Source organism: Dendropsophus ebraccatus, chromosome 2, assembly GCF_027789765.1.
Source record: "Dendropsophus ebraccatus isolate aDenEbr1 chromosome 2, aDenEbr1.pat, whole genome shotgun sequence".
NCBI classification, from domain to species: domain Eukaryota; kingdom Metazoa; phylum Chordata; class Amphibia; order Anura; family Hylidae; genus Dendropsophus; species Dendropsophus ebraccatus.
Genome location: NC_091455.1, coordinates 42,748,476 through 42,762,306, shown reverse-complemented (window position 1 = coordinate 42,762,306; position 13,831 = coordinate 42,748,476). Strand labels below are relative to the sequence as shown.

Genomic DNA, 13,831 nt, shown 5'->3' with positions numbered 1-13,831 from the left:
GCTTCCTCTTATGCCGAACTATGGTAAAAAAAACAACAACTTTACCTGCTTTCCCTAGGTAAGAAGACATAGAGGAGGAGCCATAGAGCATGTACTCACACTGCTCCTGCCCTTCCCTCAGCTACTTGATTGACACACTGCTTTACATTAAGTACCCAGCACTTAGTGTCTCAGTCAAGCTTGAGGGCCTCGGAGGAGGGCAGGATCAGCATGACTAAATCTATTTTAATTAACTCTATTGGATATTAGTACTTAAATGGGCACTATCACTAAAAAAAAAAATGTTAACATGCCAGTTTTAGCAGTTGGGGTCTGAACACTCTGACCCTGACCAATCAAAACTTTTGACATTTTTTTAAGTGATAGCTACTCTTTAAGGGTTGTCCCAAGTGGAGAAGCCCTTTAAGATATACATTCACTACAATTTAGAGCTGCCTTTTGTGAGATGTGCACCTAGATAAAGTCCAGAAGACAATTTGGTCCCTCAAGTGTATCTAGAAATTTACTGATGAAGAGGGTGTGAGTCCAATACACTACATGTAGGACACTTTAAATCTGTATATGGCATATGGAAATATAACTATTACCAACATAACCTCCCTCTAGCATCATAGCTGAAGCCACCAGTATCCAGATCATGTAGTTATATATATATTTATTTTTTTTATTTACTTTTTGGAATCTTTTCTATCCTTTCTTTTCTTCAGGACATATGGAAAATGTGGTGCATTAATGTGTGTATCCTATTCTGTTTGTGCGTAGATCAGCAAGTCAAGGGGATGAGGATGTGTGACGATTACAATAGCCCACATCAAATACGCATTAAAGGAACAGGTTTTGGGATTTACACAGTTCCACACACAACACTAATACTGTTCAGTTCATCGACAATAAAAAGTATCAATAAACACTTAATGGTTTTCTATGAAGTCGGTGTCTTACATGTCGGCTAATACCATCGGGGAGTCGAATTGGTGAATCGTAAGGATAAATGAAAGGGTTACTGTACATTTACCTGCACATCATGGGGCACAGCTCTGGGTTTATAAAGTAATATGCATGAAATAGTTTATATATTATTCACAATATAAAACTAACGTGGACATGTTACGTACACATAAGGAAGGAAGATATGGAGGGCAGAACCGATTTTCCGATTATAAACAATGCGAGACTTGAGGCAGGTTGTGTCCCGTATATCAGCGTTGGCACTATTAGCTATTAGGCTATCACCACCTTCATTGTGGGTTGGAGATATGTCCACTCTAAAAATCTAAAATCATATATAAAAATGTCACTGTGAAACAAAGTGCAGTAGGCCCTGGACCATAGACGGACAACAGGCCCCATATATCTGCTTCACCGAAGGTGCCTCTCATCTGACGTGGATAACAGTCCATACTATCAGCAAAACTAGCTCATAGAAAACAGTCCGTAGGAAGAGAATAAAAGAGCACTTATGGAAGAATGGTGGTCACGATGTAAGTACACATAGGCATGTCATGTACCAGCAGCTTAAACATTTATATCACAGAACGGCACTGCCCGCGTATAGGCCGAACACCCACATGTTAGTACAGTACTCTCGGTATAGTCTGGGGCATGCGTTTTCTTCTTCAACTCCAACCAGAAACTCGACGCCTCCAATCTTTTTGCACAAGACCAGCCATAATGGTTTTACTTGGCCTGTCTTCCCATCTTCATAGATATTCATTCCTTTTGGAATATGTATTGTTCTTCTTTTACAATTATTTAGCCCAAAGGAAAGACTTATGGTGTTGGTTTATAAAAAAGTCAATTGGTTTTTTAGTAACTTATTTTTTTTGCTTTTGTTAGAAATGCATGAAAGAACTAGGCGTAAATTTGTAGAAAAGCTGAGCAGTGCAGAGCCCATAAATCATCATGCAATCCAAGATTGAACATCCCCGTAGTTTTATCAAGATGTCACCTCTGTAAGATCCCCTATCTTCCCTGATGATCCGGAGGAGCTCTAATCCTTAGCTCGACTCGGGATGAGCGTATTCTAGACCGTGTACATTATTCCATGAGTGCAGTTCATTCATCTGTAGTGTCTGATGCAGGTGAGAGCTGCATTCAGTCAGGGAATCTCTGACAAGCCTTTTTCCAGCGGCAGGCCGTGCACCACTTGTCTCTGTTCTCCATCCCATACACCTTGCGGCATTTCTTGCCTTCACCACGTGGCTTTCTGCTAAGCAAAAAAGAGAACATTTCTTATGAGTCCTGCAAAACTCAAGCTACTTAGGAGAACTCAGGAGAACTTATAACTTTCTTGTCTTGGGTTGATATAAGTCATGGCAGGGTCCTGTAATCTATCCCAGAAACAAAGGGACTATAGTCCCTTGGGTTTGTTTCCTGCACAGAAGATGGCCGAAGCAACACTGTGTAATGCTGGCGGTTGTTCCTCTCTGGCATACTGTCACTCCAGGCTCTTATGACCACCAGGTTTCTGCCCACCTCTTCTCTCTCTATCCAGTTGCCACCATGCTGTGATTTTCAGGCTGGACAGTGTGTGAAAAAATCTGTCCTCCACCTTACCTATTCAATGCTGTTCTACCCCCTCACATGTGCATGATCAACATTGTTGTTCACCATAGCGAAGGTGCCCCAAGGGGCTGACTGATTCTGATTCATATGTTCCTGATCTTCTGACACTGCCTCGTGTACTGTATTGTCACTCCAGGGTTCAACATGGATGACTGGCCCTGAGCCACCTGTCACAACTTTTCGAGTATACTTAACTCTACTGCCTAGCTACCAGCCCATCACCCAAGCCTGGACAAGACTTGCCTTTGCCTAGCCTATCATGCCCTATACTGCTGCCTTCTGTTGACAATTGCTACCCACACTGGGACCACCCTTGGAAAGCAACCTGGTACCAGATAAGTGGTACCAGCTGGAGTGAAATAAGGGGTAAAAACATAGAGGGTACTTAGATTTTGCTTCCATGCTTTGGAGTCAAACCAGTTGGGTAGCAGAGCATGTTCATGCTCAATAACTGTTATACAATATGCATGGAAAAACAGCAACAGTCCTCTTACATGGCTTCATTTTTAGGAGCAGAAGGCGACATAGAGAGTGATAACATATCCTAGCAATTTGTTTTCACTTTTAATCTGTCTATACTATTATCCTTCCCATTTTCAACTATATGTTTCCAATTTGGTCCAAAATCCTCTGCATAAAAATGGAGACTAATCATTACTTCTTATATTTCCTATATTATTTTTTGTGTTTCTGTAGTCAATATTTACTTCAATGGTCTCACCTTGCTGCTGCACCAGCTCTAGGAGGGGAAGATCTCACTGTATGGACTGATGGGATATATTCCTCTGAATTAGTATTGCAAGGAAGACAAACCTGAAAAACATTTAGAAATATACACAGTTGCATCAATACTAGTGGCCCCAACAGAACAACCATATTGTAACTTGGGGGGAAAAAAATCACATTATTGCTATGTTCCCACTCACAGCCGATTCTAGGTTTTCTGCTGCCGGAGGCGAAACCTGAAATTGCACCCCTTCCCCCGGTGCCCACACCGCCTTACCCCCCCCCCCCCCAAGCTTATCGAAAATCATAAGTTAGGCATGTGTGCAGAAAAACCTGCAGCTCATAATAATAAGTGCACACACACACACACAATCCAGCTCCACCATAAATCGCCCAGTTCCAGCTCTACCTTCCATCATTGGGGAGAACAAAACAGAGAAAGTTTTTAAAGTTTCCAATTCCACAAGTGTGTAACCAATTCTTCAATCTTTATTGTTTCAACAAGAATAAAATCCCCTGACATATACAGGAGACAATGCATTGTGACTGCTCCTGGTGATCTTATTCATGGTCATACTACCACTACATCTCCATATACATTACATACTACCATTACAGCTCCATATAAAGGGATAGGGATCATGTAGTGTAGTGTCATATAAAGCATATAACAATACCAGCAGAATGTGTGCGTTCCTAACTTCCTTGCATTCTATGTCAGTGTCCAGCTATCATCTGCAGGTGACAGGGTCAAAAAAGTGGTGGGTAGCAGAAAGTATCATTTATGGCCACGCCATAAAATCTGCCGCCCCTACAAACCTGTCGCCTGCCGCCAATAAACTCATTTCGCACGTTTCATGTTCCCACATACTTTTTGGTCAATATTTTTGTCTGCAATTTTGTCTGGAAATGACAGACAAAAATTATAATGGAAAGATTTTCACATTTAAAATGATACTGAAACGATAATGAATCCACACATCATCTTTTTTTTAGCCGTTTGACAGCATTTTTTTTTTTGTGGTCGCAGCCTTTCTCTGTTTTCAACCAACTACTGGTTTTGGTTTAAAAAGTACTGATCAAAATTCTGACGGAAATGTGTGTGAATGTAGCCTAAAACTTAACCAAGAAGACTTAAGGCCCTATTTTATGGAACGATAGGAGCAGCGGTAGCAGACCACCGCTATCCTCTATGGGCTGCCTGGACGATCTAGCAATCACCCGGGCAGCCTCCCCGCAGCTCTGCGCGGCCCCTCCCACACTCAGGGCTCGTTTGCTCCTCACAGTCGGCCCGTGGAATAGGGCCTTTACAATTAAAGATGAGTGAATTGGGAACTTAGTTGTTGGAGGTTGGGCGAATGTGTGAGAGACCAGCTTAGTTAAACATTTCTTCTATGCAAGCAGTTACGTTCGCTCTGCAGTGCTAAGCTACAGCAGGGGAGAGCAACCACCAAGAAATACCCTAGCCCACACCAGGAACCCCTCAAAAACGTGCAGGGCAGACTCTAGGAGCTGACCCTTGTAGGACAAAGCTATCTGTATTGAAAAGGTCTACGTATCCTACTGTGCAGTGCAGGTCGACTGGGAAAACTCGGGCACCTTGCTACACCCAAATACCGATGAATGGGACTCACACTACCCTAGCAGGATGAGTAGCTCGCAACTACAGGGCAGAAGGTGGTCAGACATAGGTCTAAACCTGAGTACAAGTATAACTTCACTACTTATCTATCTACAGTATAGTTCTGGCAGAGTACACTACAGTTCCTCCAGCTCCTCATTTATCATGATTTACGCCTGATTATCATGATTCAAATCTAGGTGTAGATTTGGTATGGCGGGCATACGGCCGGCCGGATTCAGTAAGAAGCATGCGCCTCTTAGTGATTTGGCCGGGGAAAGGGGCCTAATTTAAGAGTGGCATAAGAGTAGGCCGGTCTTAATAAATGTCCCCCAAGTGTTCAGATTCCATGAAAAAGGCAAACCAGACATTTCCAGGGAAAGGTTACCACTCAGAAACCAGAACTACATTTTCTAGACAAAACAAATCTACTGCTGCTCCTTGACAATTGTCGATTTGTACTGTTTGCTCATCTCTTTGCTCATCTCTTATTACAATATAATGATACTTAAAATTAGTAAATCTACTTTATGTTCAGCTTTAAAATACTGCCAGCAATGGATGGGAGGCGGCAGATGTAGATGTACATCTCATCTGATACACGCATTGCAGAATTATATGAGTGCGTCTCTATAGGTTACAGGTCACTACATGGAGACTCTCAGAATATTTAAGAATTATTTGTTTCTATTGAAGCAGATCATACCTTGGATTCAGTATCATTTTAAATCTCATCTAAAATCCATTACCGACAGAAAAAATAAATTGCTGTTTGAAATCTAACAACTGACTTGTTACATAGGCATCAGTCTGCAAGTAACAGGCAGTGAATGATAAACAGTGGCCTAGGCTGCAATCCTTACCTCTGCTGTCCAGTATATTAAAAGGAGGGGGCTTCCTGCACTAATATGCTGCACCAGCTTGTGTACAAGGCAAGGCTCTTTTATGGGTCAGACATTGATGGATAAGATAGCAATCTTCCAATAGGTGGCACCAGACAGCTACTTTGCATACAATTATTAAAGAAAGAAGTCAAAGTCTGTGTGACGTAGTGTATGGTTATCGGCGGGTATCTTGTGTCTACTAACAAATACTGTATATTAGGACCCTTTTATATAGATTAAGGGTGCATTCACACGTACAGGATCTGCAGCAGATTTGATGGCGCAGATTTGAATCTGCAGCAGATCCGCAGCAGATTTGATGGCCCAGAGTTACCTTGCATTGAATCTGCAACTTCAGATCTGCGTCATCAAATCTGCTGCAGATTCTGTACGTGTGAATGCACCCTAAGCAGTGTCAATTTGGTTGATCATTGATTGTATAGTGTGCACTGACATGGCTGAATTAATTGCAGGTTTGTCCGCACTAATGATCAAAAGAACGTTTATGTAACCCTCTATATTCATCAATGGACACATATCCCTTGTTTACACAGAGGTGATGTGTGGCCAATACAGAGGATTTTAAGGAGACATTGACAATAAATAGTCCTCTCCATTATGTGCATGATCCTGGATATTCATGAGAAGCAGAAAACTCCGCCCACCAGCTGCTGATTGGCAGTTATCTATCCATGCTGTGTATAGGAAGTCATCTGTCAATCAGCAGCTGGTGGGTGGGGGGAGGAGTGTGGCAACAATCCTATTCTCCTGCATATTAGGAGAACGGCTGAACAAAGTGATGTAAGTAATACACCGATCTGTTCACCATTTCTTTCACTAGTTTATGCTGCCCTTATTTAAGGCAGAATAAACCTAGTAAAAAAATCCCTTTAATGCCTGCACAAAAGATCCAATAGATTGATGAACAAGTTTTTTCTTGTTTGTTGCCTAATCACATGCTCTTTTTTCTTTCTATGAATATTCATTCAGCCAATAATCAGCCCATGTAAAGGGGCCTTTAAAAGTTAGGTAGTCACCCATATGTGATTTAAAAGGGTTATTCGGTGTTAGAAAAACATGGCCTCTTCCAGCGACAGTATGACTGGGTTGGTTTTTGCAACTTTGTTCCAAACCACACCTGAACTGAAGACAAATGGTGTGCTGTCTCTGGAAGAAAGTGGCCATGTTTTTCTAACGCTTGATAACCCCTTTAACCTTCACCTTCCCCACGGACCAGGGAGACAGCGGAATTTAAAAGCCAATGGTTCGGGTTCATGCACACCTTGGCCCACCTCACTCATTTCTAGTAGGTACCTCCAACAGGTGGCACTATTGGTCCTTCCTAAGGCCCCCTTCACACGTCCGGAAAATCTGTCCGGATTTTCGGACTCATAGGCTAACATTAGACACGGACACCCTTCCGGATTTTTCCGGAAGGGTGTCCGTTCCGGAAAATAGGACCGGATTTTTTAGATCCTGTCCTATTTTCGTCCGGAAATCCGGCACGGACGCCCCCATAGAAGTCTATGGGAGCGCCGGAATCACAGGCATTTTCCTGATGTATATCAGGAAAGTGCCCGTGATTCCGGAATGGTAGAGAGCCAGGACCTTACCACGGGGCCGATCACCCGCACCGCCCGCCCGCTCGCCCGCCCCTCTCCATCCCCCCCCCCGGAAACTCACCACCGGCCCGCCGCATGCTCCGCACCACCGACCGCTGACGCCGCCCAGATCTCTGCACTGCACTCTGCTCGGACCTCAACCTCGCTGCCCCGACAGAGCAGGATCCAGGACAGGTGAGATTACCCCTTTAGGACTACTACTCCCACCATGCTCTGCTGGCAGGCCATGATGGGAGTTGTAGTTCTGCAGCCTGTGGCCATCCAGGTACACTAGGGGCTGTGTGGGTACCTGTGATTTATGTTGGCATACTAGACCATCTCATCAGGAAATCCTGAAGGTTTTTCCTGATGGTTTCCTGATGGTAAAAACGGATTACTGTCAGAAAATCCTGATACTTTCCTGATGACATTTGAGGTCTCCTGATCAGGATTTCCTGACAGTAAAAACGGACACGGACGTGTGAATGGGGCCTAAAAGAGAGTTTATGTGCATATTTTTCCCAATATGCATTGCCTGGCGTATAGGACTCCTTACACCAGCTTATTGGTCCCCTTAAGGAGAGACACTACCCCTCAGCGTAGGCCCATCAGTCCTTTTTTTTTTCTATGGTACAAAAATACTTATTTTGGGGGAAGTCTCAAAATTTGGCCAGACTAGTATTATTAAATCTTAGACACATATATGTTTTTTTTAATTGGCAAATTCTTTGTTTAAGCTGGTGTTCATAAGGCTCAACAGCTGTGAATACTTGTAGCTAAACCAAAGGAATAAATGTAAGATAATGAAATGGTAATAATGACAGCCCCATTGTCTTCTCCACAAAGTCACCAATTATATTCATGAAATATCCAAACAATTAACAATTCACAGACTCAACCGAGTGACTAGTTAATAACTACTGTGCGCAGCAGATGTGCTCACATTGCCACGTCTAATATTACAGACGGTTACAATGGCCTAAAAAGACTGGTATAAAAAAGACAAATACTATACAGTATAACTATAACCCCCAGGACCTCAATGGAGGGGAGTACCTGAACTCCAGAGCAGCGTGATATACTATAGTATAGTATGGTATAGTTAAATAGTATCATCACAATAATTACAAGTAGTGTTAGCGTCTGGATTAGTTCTTGGTGAAATACAGGAATCTCTTAGATTTTTTTAAAATTTTTAAAAGCCTAATAAAATAATGGTTTCAAATTTGGGTTTAATTAAATTAATAAAATTTGTAAATTAGAATTTTTTTCCACAGAACACCTAATATTTCCACACATTCTGCTATTACATGGACACGTGTTACTATATGTCACATAGTGTAAAGCACATGGCTAATGTACTGTATAATGAATCTCTTCAATAGACTTTTTTGGCCTGGGAGTTTCACAGCAACTTTCACAGAAACTTTTAAAGTCTCATATAATAAATATGTCTAAAAAGTGCTATCTTAATTCTTTATTTTCATCCTTAGGCTATGTTCTGTTCACACAACGTATTAAACCGTATTAGTCACAGAACGGCCAGTCTGTGCCCAGATCATCCGGCCGCAGTGTTCTGATGCATGCGCATCAGCACTAGAGATGAGTGAACTGTTCAGACTTTTGGTCCGAAAGCAGTTTGCTCTCTCGTCATGCCTGTGATCCCGGCCGCATAGTGGCGCTCCTGGGAATATGCAGCCAGGATATTCCAGGGAATCGCAGGGGATCACAACTATGTGGCCGGGATTACAGGCATGATGAGAGAGCGCTGATGCCGTCGTACCAAAAGTCCGACAGTCCGCTCATCTCTAATCAGCACGCGTCTGCATCAGAACCTCCCACAGCACACAATGAAGCGAGCGGCTCTGGCGGCAGCTCTGAACTGACTGGGTTTCCTTCAGCCGCAATTCATTGAATTGCGGACGCAGAAAACTGACATTTCAGTTATTTGCAGCCCCGTACAGGATCCCGGCCGGAGCGTATACGATGTGTATACGCTCCGGCCGGGATCCCATAGAGGAATAGGCAATGTTCCACATTGCATAAAGTACGGTAGTGTGAACATAGCCTTAAAGCGTATGTACCATCAAGCACATTCGCTTTAATTTGACCCACGGATAGAAGGGCGCTGATGCAGGAAAGCCGTGTCAAAGAGGGGCATCAGCTTCCCCGTGGGTCTATCCGTGGGTCAAATTAAAGCGAATGTACCTGATGGTACAGTCGCTTTAAAATTACCTATGTGTTTTGGACCGCTGGTCACTAACCATGGTTCTACATGGAACAATGTACAAATACAAACTAATACTAGTGTATGTACAAAAATTTCCCATGTAGAACCATTGTTATAGGGGTTATCCGGTAAAAATCTTTTTCTTTTAAATCGACTGGTTTCCAAAAGTACTTATCAGCTGCTTTATGTCCTGCAGGAAATGTTGTTTTCTTTTCAGTCTGACACAGTGCTCTCTGCTGACATCTTTGGCCGAGACAGTAAGGGTCCTATTACACTGAGCGATTTTTAACGATTAACGACTAACAATAAACGATTGCCAACGAGATTGTTTATCGTTAACCTGAAATCGTTCACCATATTACACAGAACAATAATCGTTTGTTGCGATCGTTACTATGATCGTTCATTCCTTCTGATCCCAGAAAAACAATGAACAATTACACTAAACGACTAGTGAAAAAACGCGGAACTTGAGCAAACGAACGTGGAATTACAGCGAACAATTAGTGAACGATTAACGATAATTTTAGGTTCAGATCTAAATAAACGATCAACGACATACGAACGATTTTTTGATCGTTGCCTGCAATTACACAGAACAATTATCGTTTAAATTCGAACGATTTAACGATTTTTCGCACGATAACCGTCCCGTGTAATAGGGCCCTAACTTTGTCTTTTCTATGAATCCCCATAGAAAACCTCCCCTACTCTGGGCAGTTCCTGTCTCGGCCAGAAATGTCAGCAGAGAGCACTGTGTCAGACTGAAAATAAAACAACATTTCCTGCAGGACATACAGCAGCTAATAAGTATGGGAAGACTTGAGATTTTTTAATAGAAGTAAATTACAAATCTATATAACTCTCTGACACCATTTGATTTCAAAGAAAGAGATTTTCGCTGGACAACCCCTTTAATAATTTGATCCCAAAAGTATAGGAAGTAAGGGTTGGTCAGTGGTAAATATCAATGCCTAATGGTGCACATATTTTTACATAAGCCTATCGAGTCCAGCAGCTGTAATACATGTATACATGTATTTCTTATTTTTAGTTCCTTAGTACTTAATATGCACCAGTGTCATGTTACCAGTTACAGAGAAGCCCTGGTCCAATGGCTGGAAACTCTACAAAGATATTTGATAGGATTTCTTAGAATTTGTTACTTGATCCGGAAAGAGCAGTGATCGATGCAAGCCAATCCGCTATGCATCTGGGGATAATCACATGTGCTTCAGCTGTACAGTGTATGTATAACGTCTGGAGATGAAAGTATTCTGCCTGCCATGAATATTTATACCACTCATTAAAGGTGTCTGGAGGCCCAGGCTGGATACACCAGACTTACTGACACTAAGTCGTCCTGATCCTGATGGGGCTATAATAACACTGACTAGTCTAAGAGGTGACATACTATATAGTGCAAGCTTTTTTGGAGTATACAATCTATAATAGCAATCCTCACCTTCATACACATGGCACTCCTGCTGAATACTATTCTATCAATACAATACATGACCATGTGTCTGATAACATTTATCTCCCCCATAGATAAAGCCATGTGTGTTATCGAGATGACAGATAGAAGTGTGATCACATGACCTTGTGTTTTACCCCTGCTAGTTCCTTTAGTGTTCCTGACCTTCAGATGGGCTTAATTTAACATTTAACATTTAAAAGGTTGCAAGGTCATACATTTATTATTTTATACCTCAAGAACCTTACCCTGAAAGGTATACAGACTTGACAGATCATTAATATTACTGGAACTCTAGTCAATAACTACTGAATTTTTACTACACCTATAAGACTTACCCATACATTTTACTTAGGATATTTAATACAGATTAGGAAATCTAAAAGTAAAGGGGTTCTCCAAAGAAAAAACATTTTTTTTTAAATTCTATGTGGTTGTTTGGGGTTTGTTTAATAAGGAGGGGGGAAGGGGGTGCAGCCATATTGGTTGTAGGTTTTGTATTATCGACTCTGTAACTAATAGTTTTTTTAAAAAAAATTATTATTAGTTTTTACTTTCAAAACCAAGTTATTTACTATTACTGTTTTTCTAAGAAGCTGATTTAAACGTGACAACCAAAATTTCTGCAGGTCAAATGTCTCCTAAGTGAATGGAGCGGCATTGCACATGATCAGTCTTCGCTCCATTCAGTCTCTATGGAACCTCCACACATTGCTGAGTTCTAAACATGAAATGGTTCCAAAGTCCCATAGAATATCAACAAAATAGATATTCAACAAAATTCCATAAAGGAATTACATAAATTATCAGACATTGTGATAATCTGACTGATAAAACTAGTAGCTAAAATATATAATGTATATAACGTATTTCCAATTGATTTCTCATATATATATATATATATATATATATATATATATATATATATATATATCCCCTGTGTATTACCTGATAAGCATGATCGGACTGTACTAGGTAATAGGTGTTGGGCGCTGATCTGCTCAGACGGCCATTCAGTTTGGTCTCTGTCTTGTTGTATATGGAGTCACAGCTTCCACCACTTGGAAAAAGTATTGTAGAGGGAGGTGATGCAAAAGACGGGGATATAGTTGAGAGGTTGCATAGTCCTTCAATGCCAGAGTCGTTGTTGAGCCTGATCTCTGTATAGTAAAAGTCTTCTTCTCCATCACAATCATCAGAATCCCCGGTACGTCTGTGTACAGAAACACGTATGTGAATACTTCAGATGCATCTATACATTAAAGAGAACCTGACATCTTCAATTTTTCATAGTATGCGTGAAATCTCTTTGAACAACTATCCAAAGCTGCCGATAAATCCGGTCTCCTTGAGCAATGGTCTTATCAAAGAGGGAAGACGATGTACGTATGATATAAGAGAAGGAAAATCGGTACACTGGTACAGACCGGGGAAGTCTTCTCTAAGGTCTTATTCCCACGTCCTGTATTCCATGGACGCTATGGACGGGGGAAGCCCTGTAGTGGAGTCTTTCCCTGCCTGGCATGATGTATTAATATAATGCCAGGAGCGGGGAAAGTGTTTAAATCTTTTCGGCACTGTAATGAAGCAGCCGTTCCTCTGCTTCATTAGGGTGGGTTCATGCTGAGGAATTCTCGCGGATAATATCCGCCGAATTCCGTCGGCTGTCCGCGCGCACGTTCATTCCGCTATCCGCCGAAAGAAGTGACATGTCACTTCTTTCGGCGGATGGTGAAATACGCCGGCCCATAGAATGGTGTCTATGGAGCCGGCGGAAAGGCGCGCGGACAGACAGCGGAATTCTGCAGACATTATCCGCGGAAATTCCTCAGTATGAACCCACCCTTACAGTGCTGTGAATATTGAAAGACTTTCCCCGCTCCCGGCATCATATTGATACATCATGCCAGGCAGGGAATGACTCCACTACAGGGCTTCCCCGTCCATAGCATCCATGGAATACAGGATGTGGGAATAAGCCCTAAGTGGTGGTCTTCTGAAGAGGTGTCACCTTTCTTTGAGGAATATCCACAGCTGTGTTATAGGTACGTGACCCTCACAGTTTGTAAAGACTTAATTTATAGACCACACATGGTCTTTAACAGGTTTCTTGTGGGGTAAAACAGATTGGTGGCCTATCCGCAGGATAGTTCATTGGTCAATTAATTATGAAAGTTCAGAGCGGCACTCTGTGTGAAGTCCGGTGGTGGACGTGGAATGGAGTAAAGTCCCAGCAAACAATTCAATAAAAAATCCCGGCACTCACCCATAGCATAATCTTCAATCTTTATTTGGTATCCATTACCATACAAGTGTGAACGTTTAACAGAATTTGTTTCGCCAAAACTGCCAGGCAGTTGATAAAGGTGGTTTTGACAAGACGCGTTCTGCTGAACGTTCACACTTGTATGGTAATGAATACCGAATAAAGATTGAAGATTATGCTATCGGTGAGTGACGGTATTTTGTATTGAATTTAACAAATGATCACGTCACGATGCCGACCTACAAAACTCGGTATACCTCCAATCACAGTATAAGGCTATGTTCACACACCGTATATATTTGTAAAACCACGGACGTTGTACAACGGATGTGATTTTTACCGAAATATACGTGTCATTGCTGCCTAGGAATCCCAACTGGAGCGTATACACGGAACGGTCGGTCTCTTACGCTGTGGGAACATAGGCTAACAGTGGCAAAGCGTAACAGCAGCCATTTACT

General features: G+C 42.0%; 1 protein-coding gene across 1 annotated transcript in view; it reads right to left on the bottom strand.

Moving 5' to 3' along the window:
- Nucleotides 1–297: 297 nt before the first annotated feature.
- ZNF704 (zinc finger protein 704) overlaps nt 298–13,831 on the bottom strand; it is a 66,578-nt gene continuing 53,044 nt past the window's right edge. Inside the window, exons 7-9 of the mRNA XM_069959639.1 lie at nt 12,053–12,317; nt 3,287–3,378; nt 298–2,209 (exon numbers count right to left, since the gene is read on the bottom strand). Of these exons, the coding sequence (XP_069815740.1) occupies nt 2,095–2,209; nt 3,287–3,378; nt 12,053–12,317 (472 nt within the window). The 3' untranslated portion in view covers nt 298–2,094. The remainder of the gene's footprint in view (nt 2,210–3,286; nt 3,379–12,052; nt 12,318–13,831) is intronic.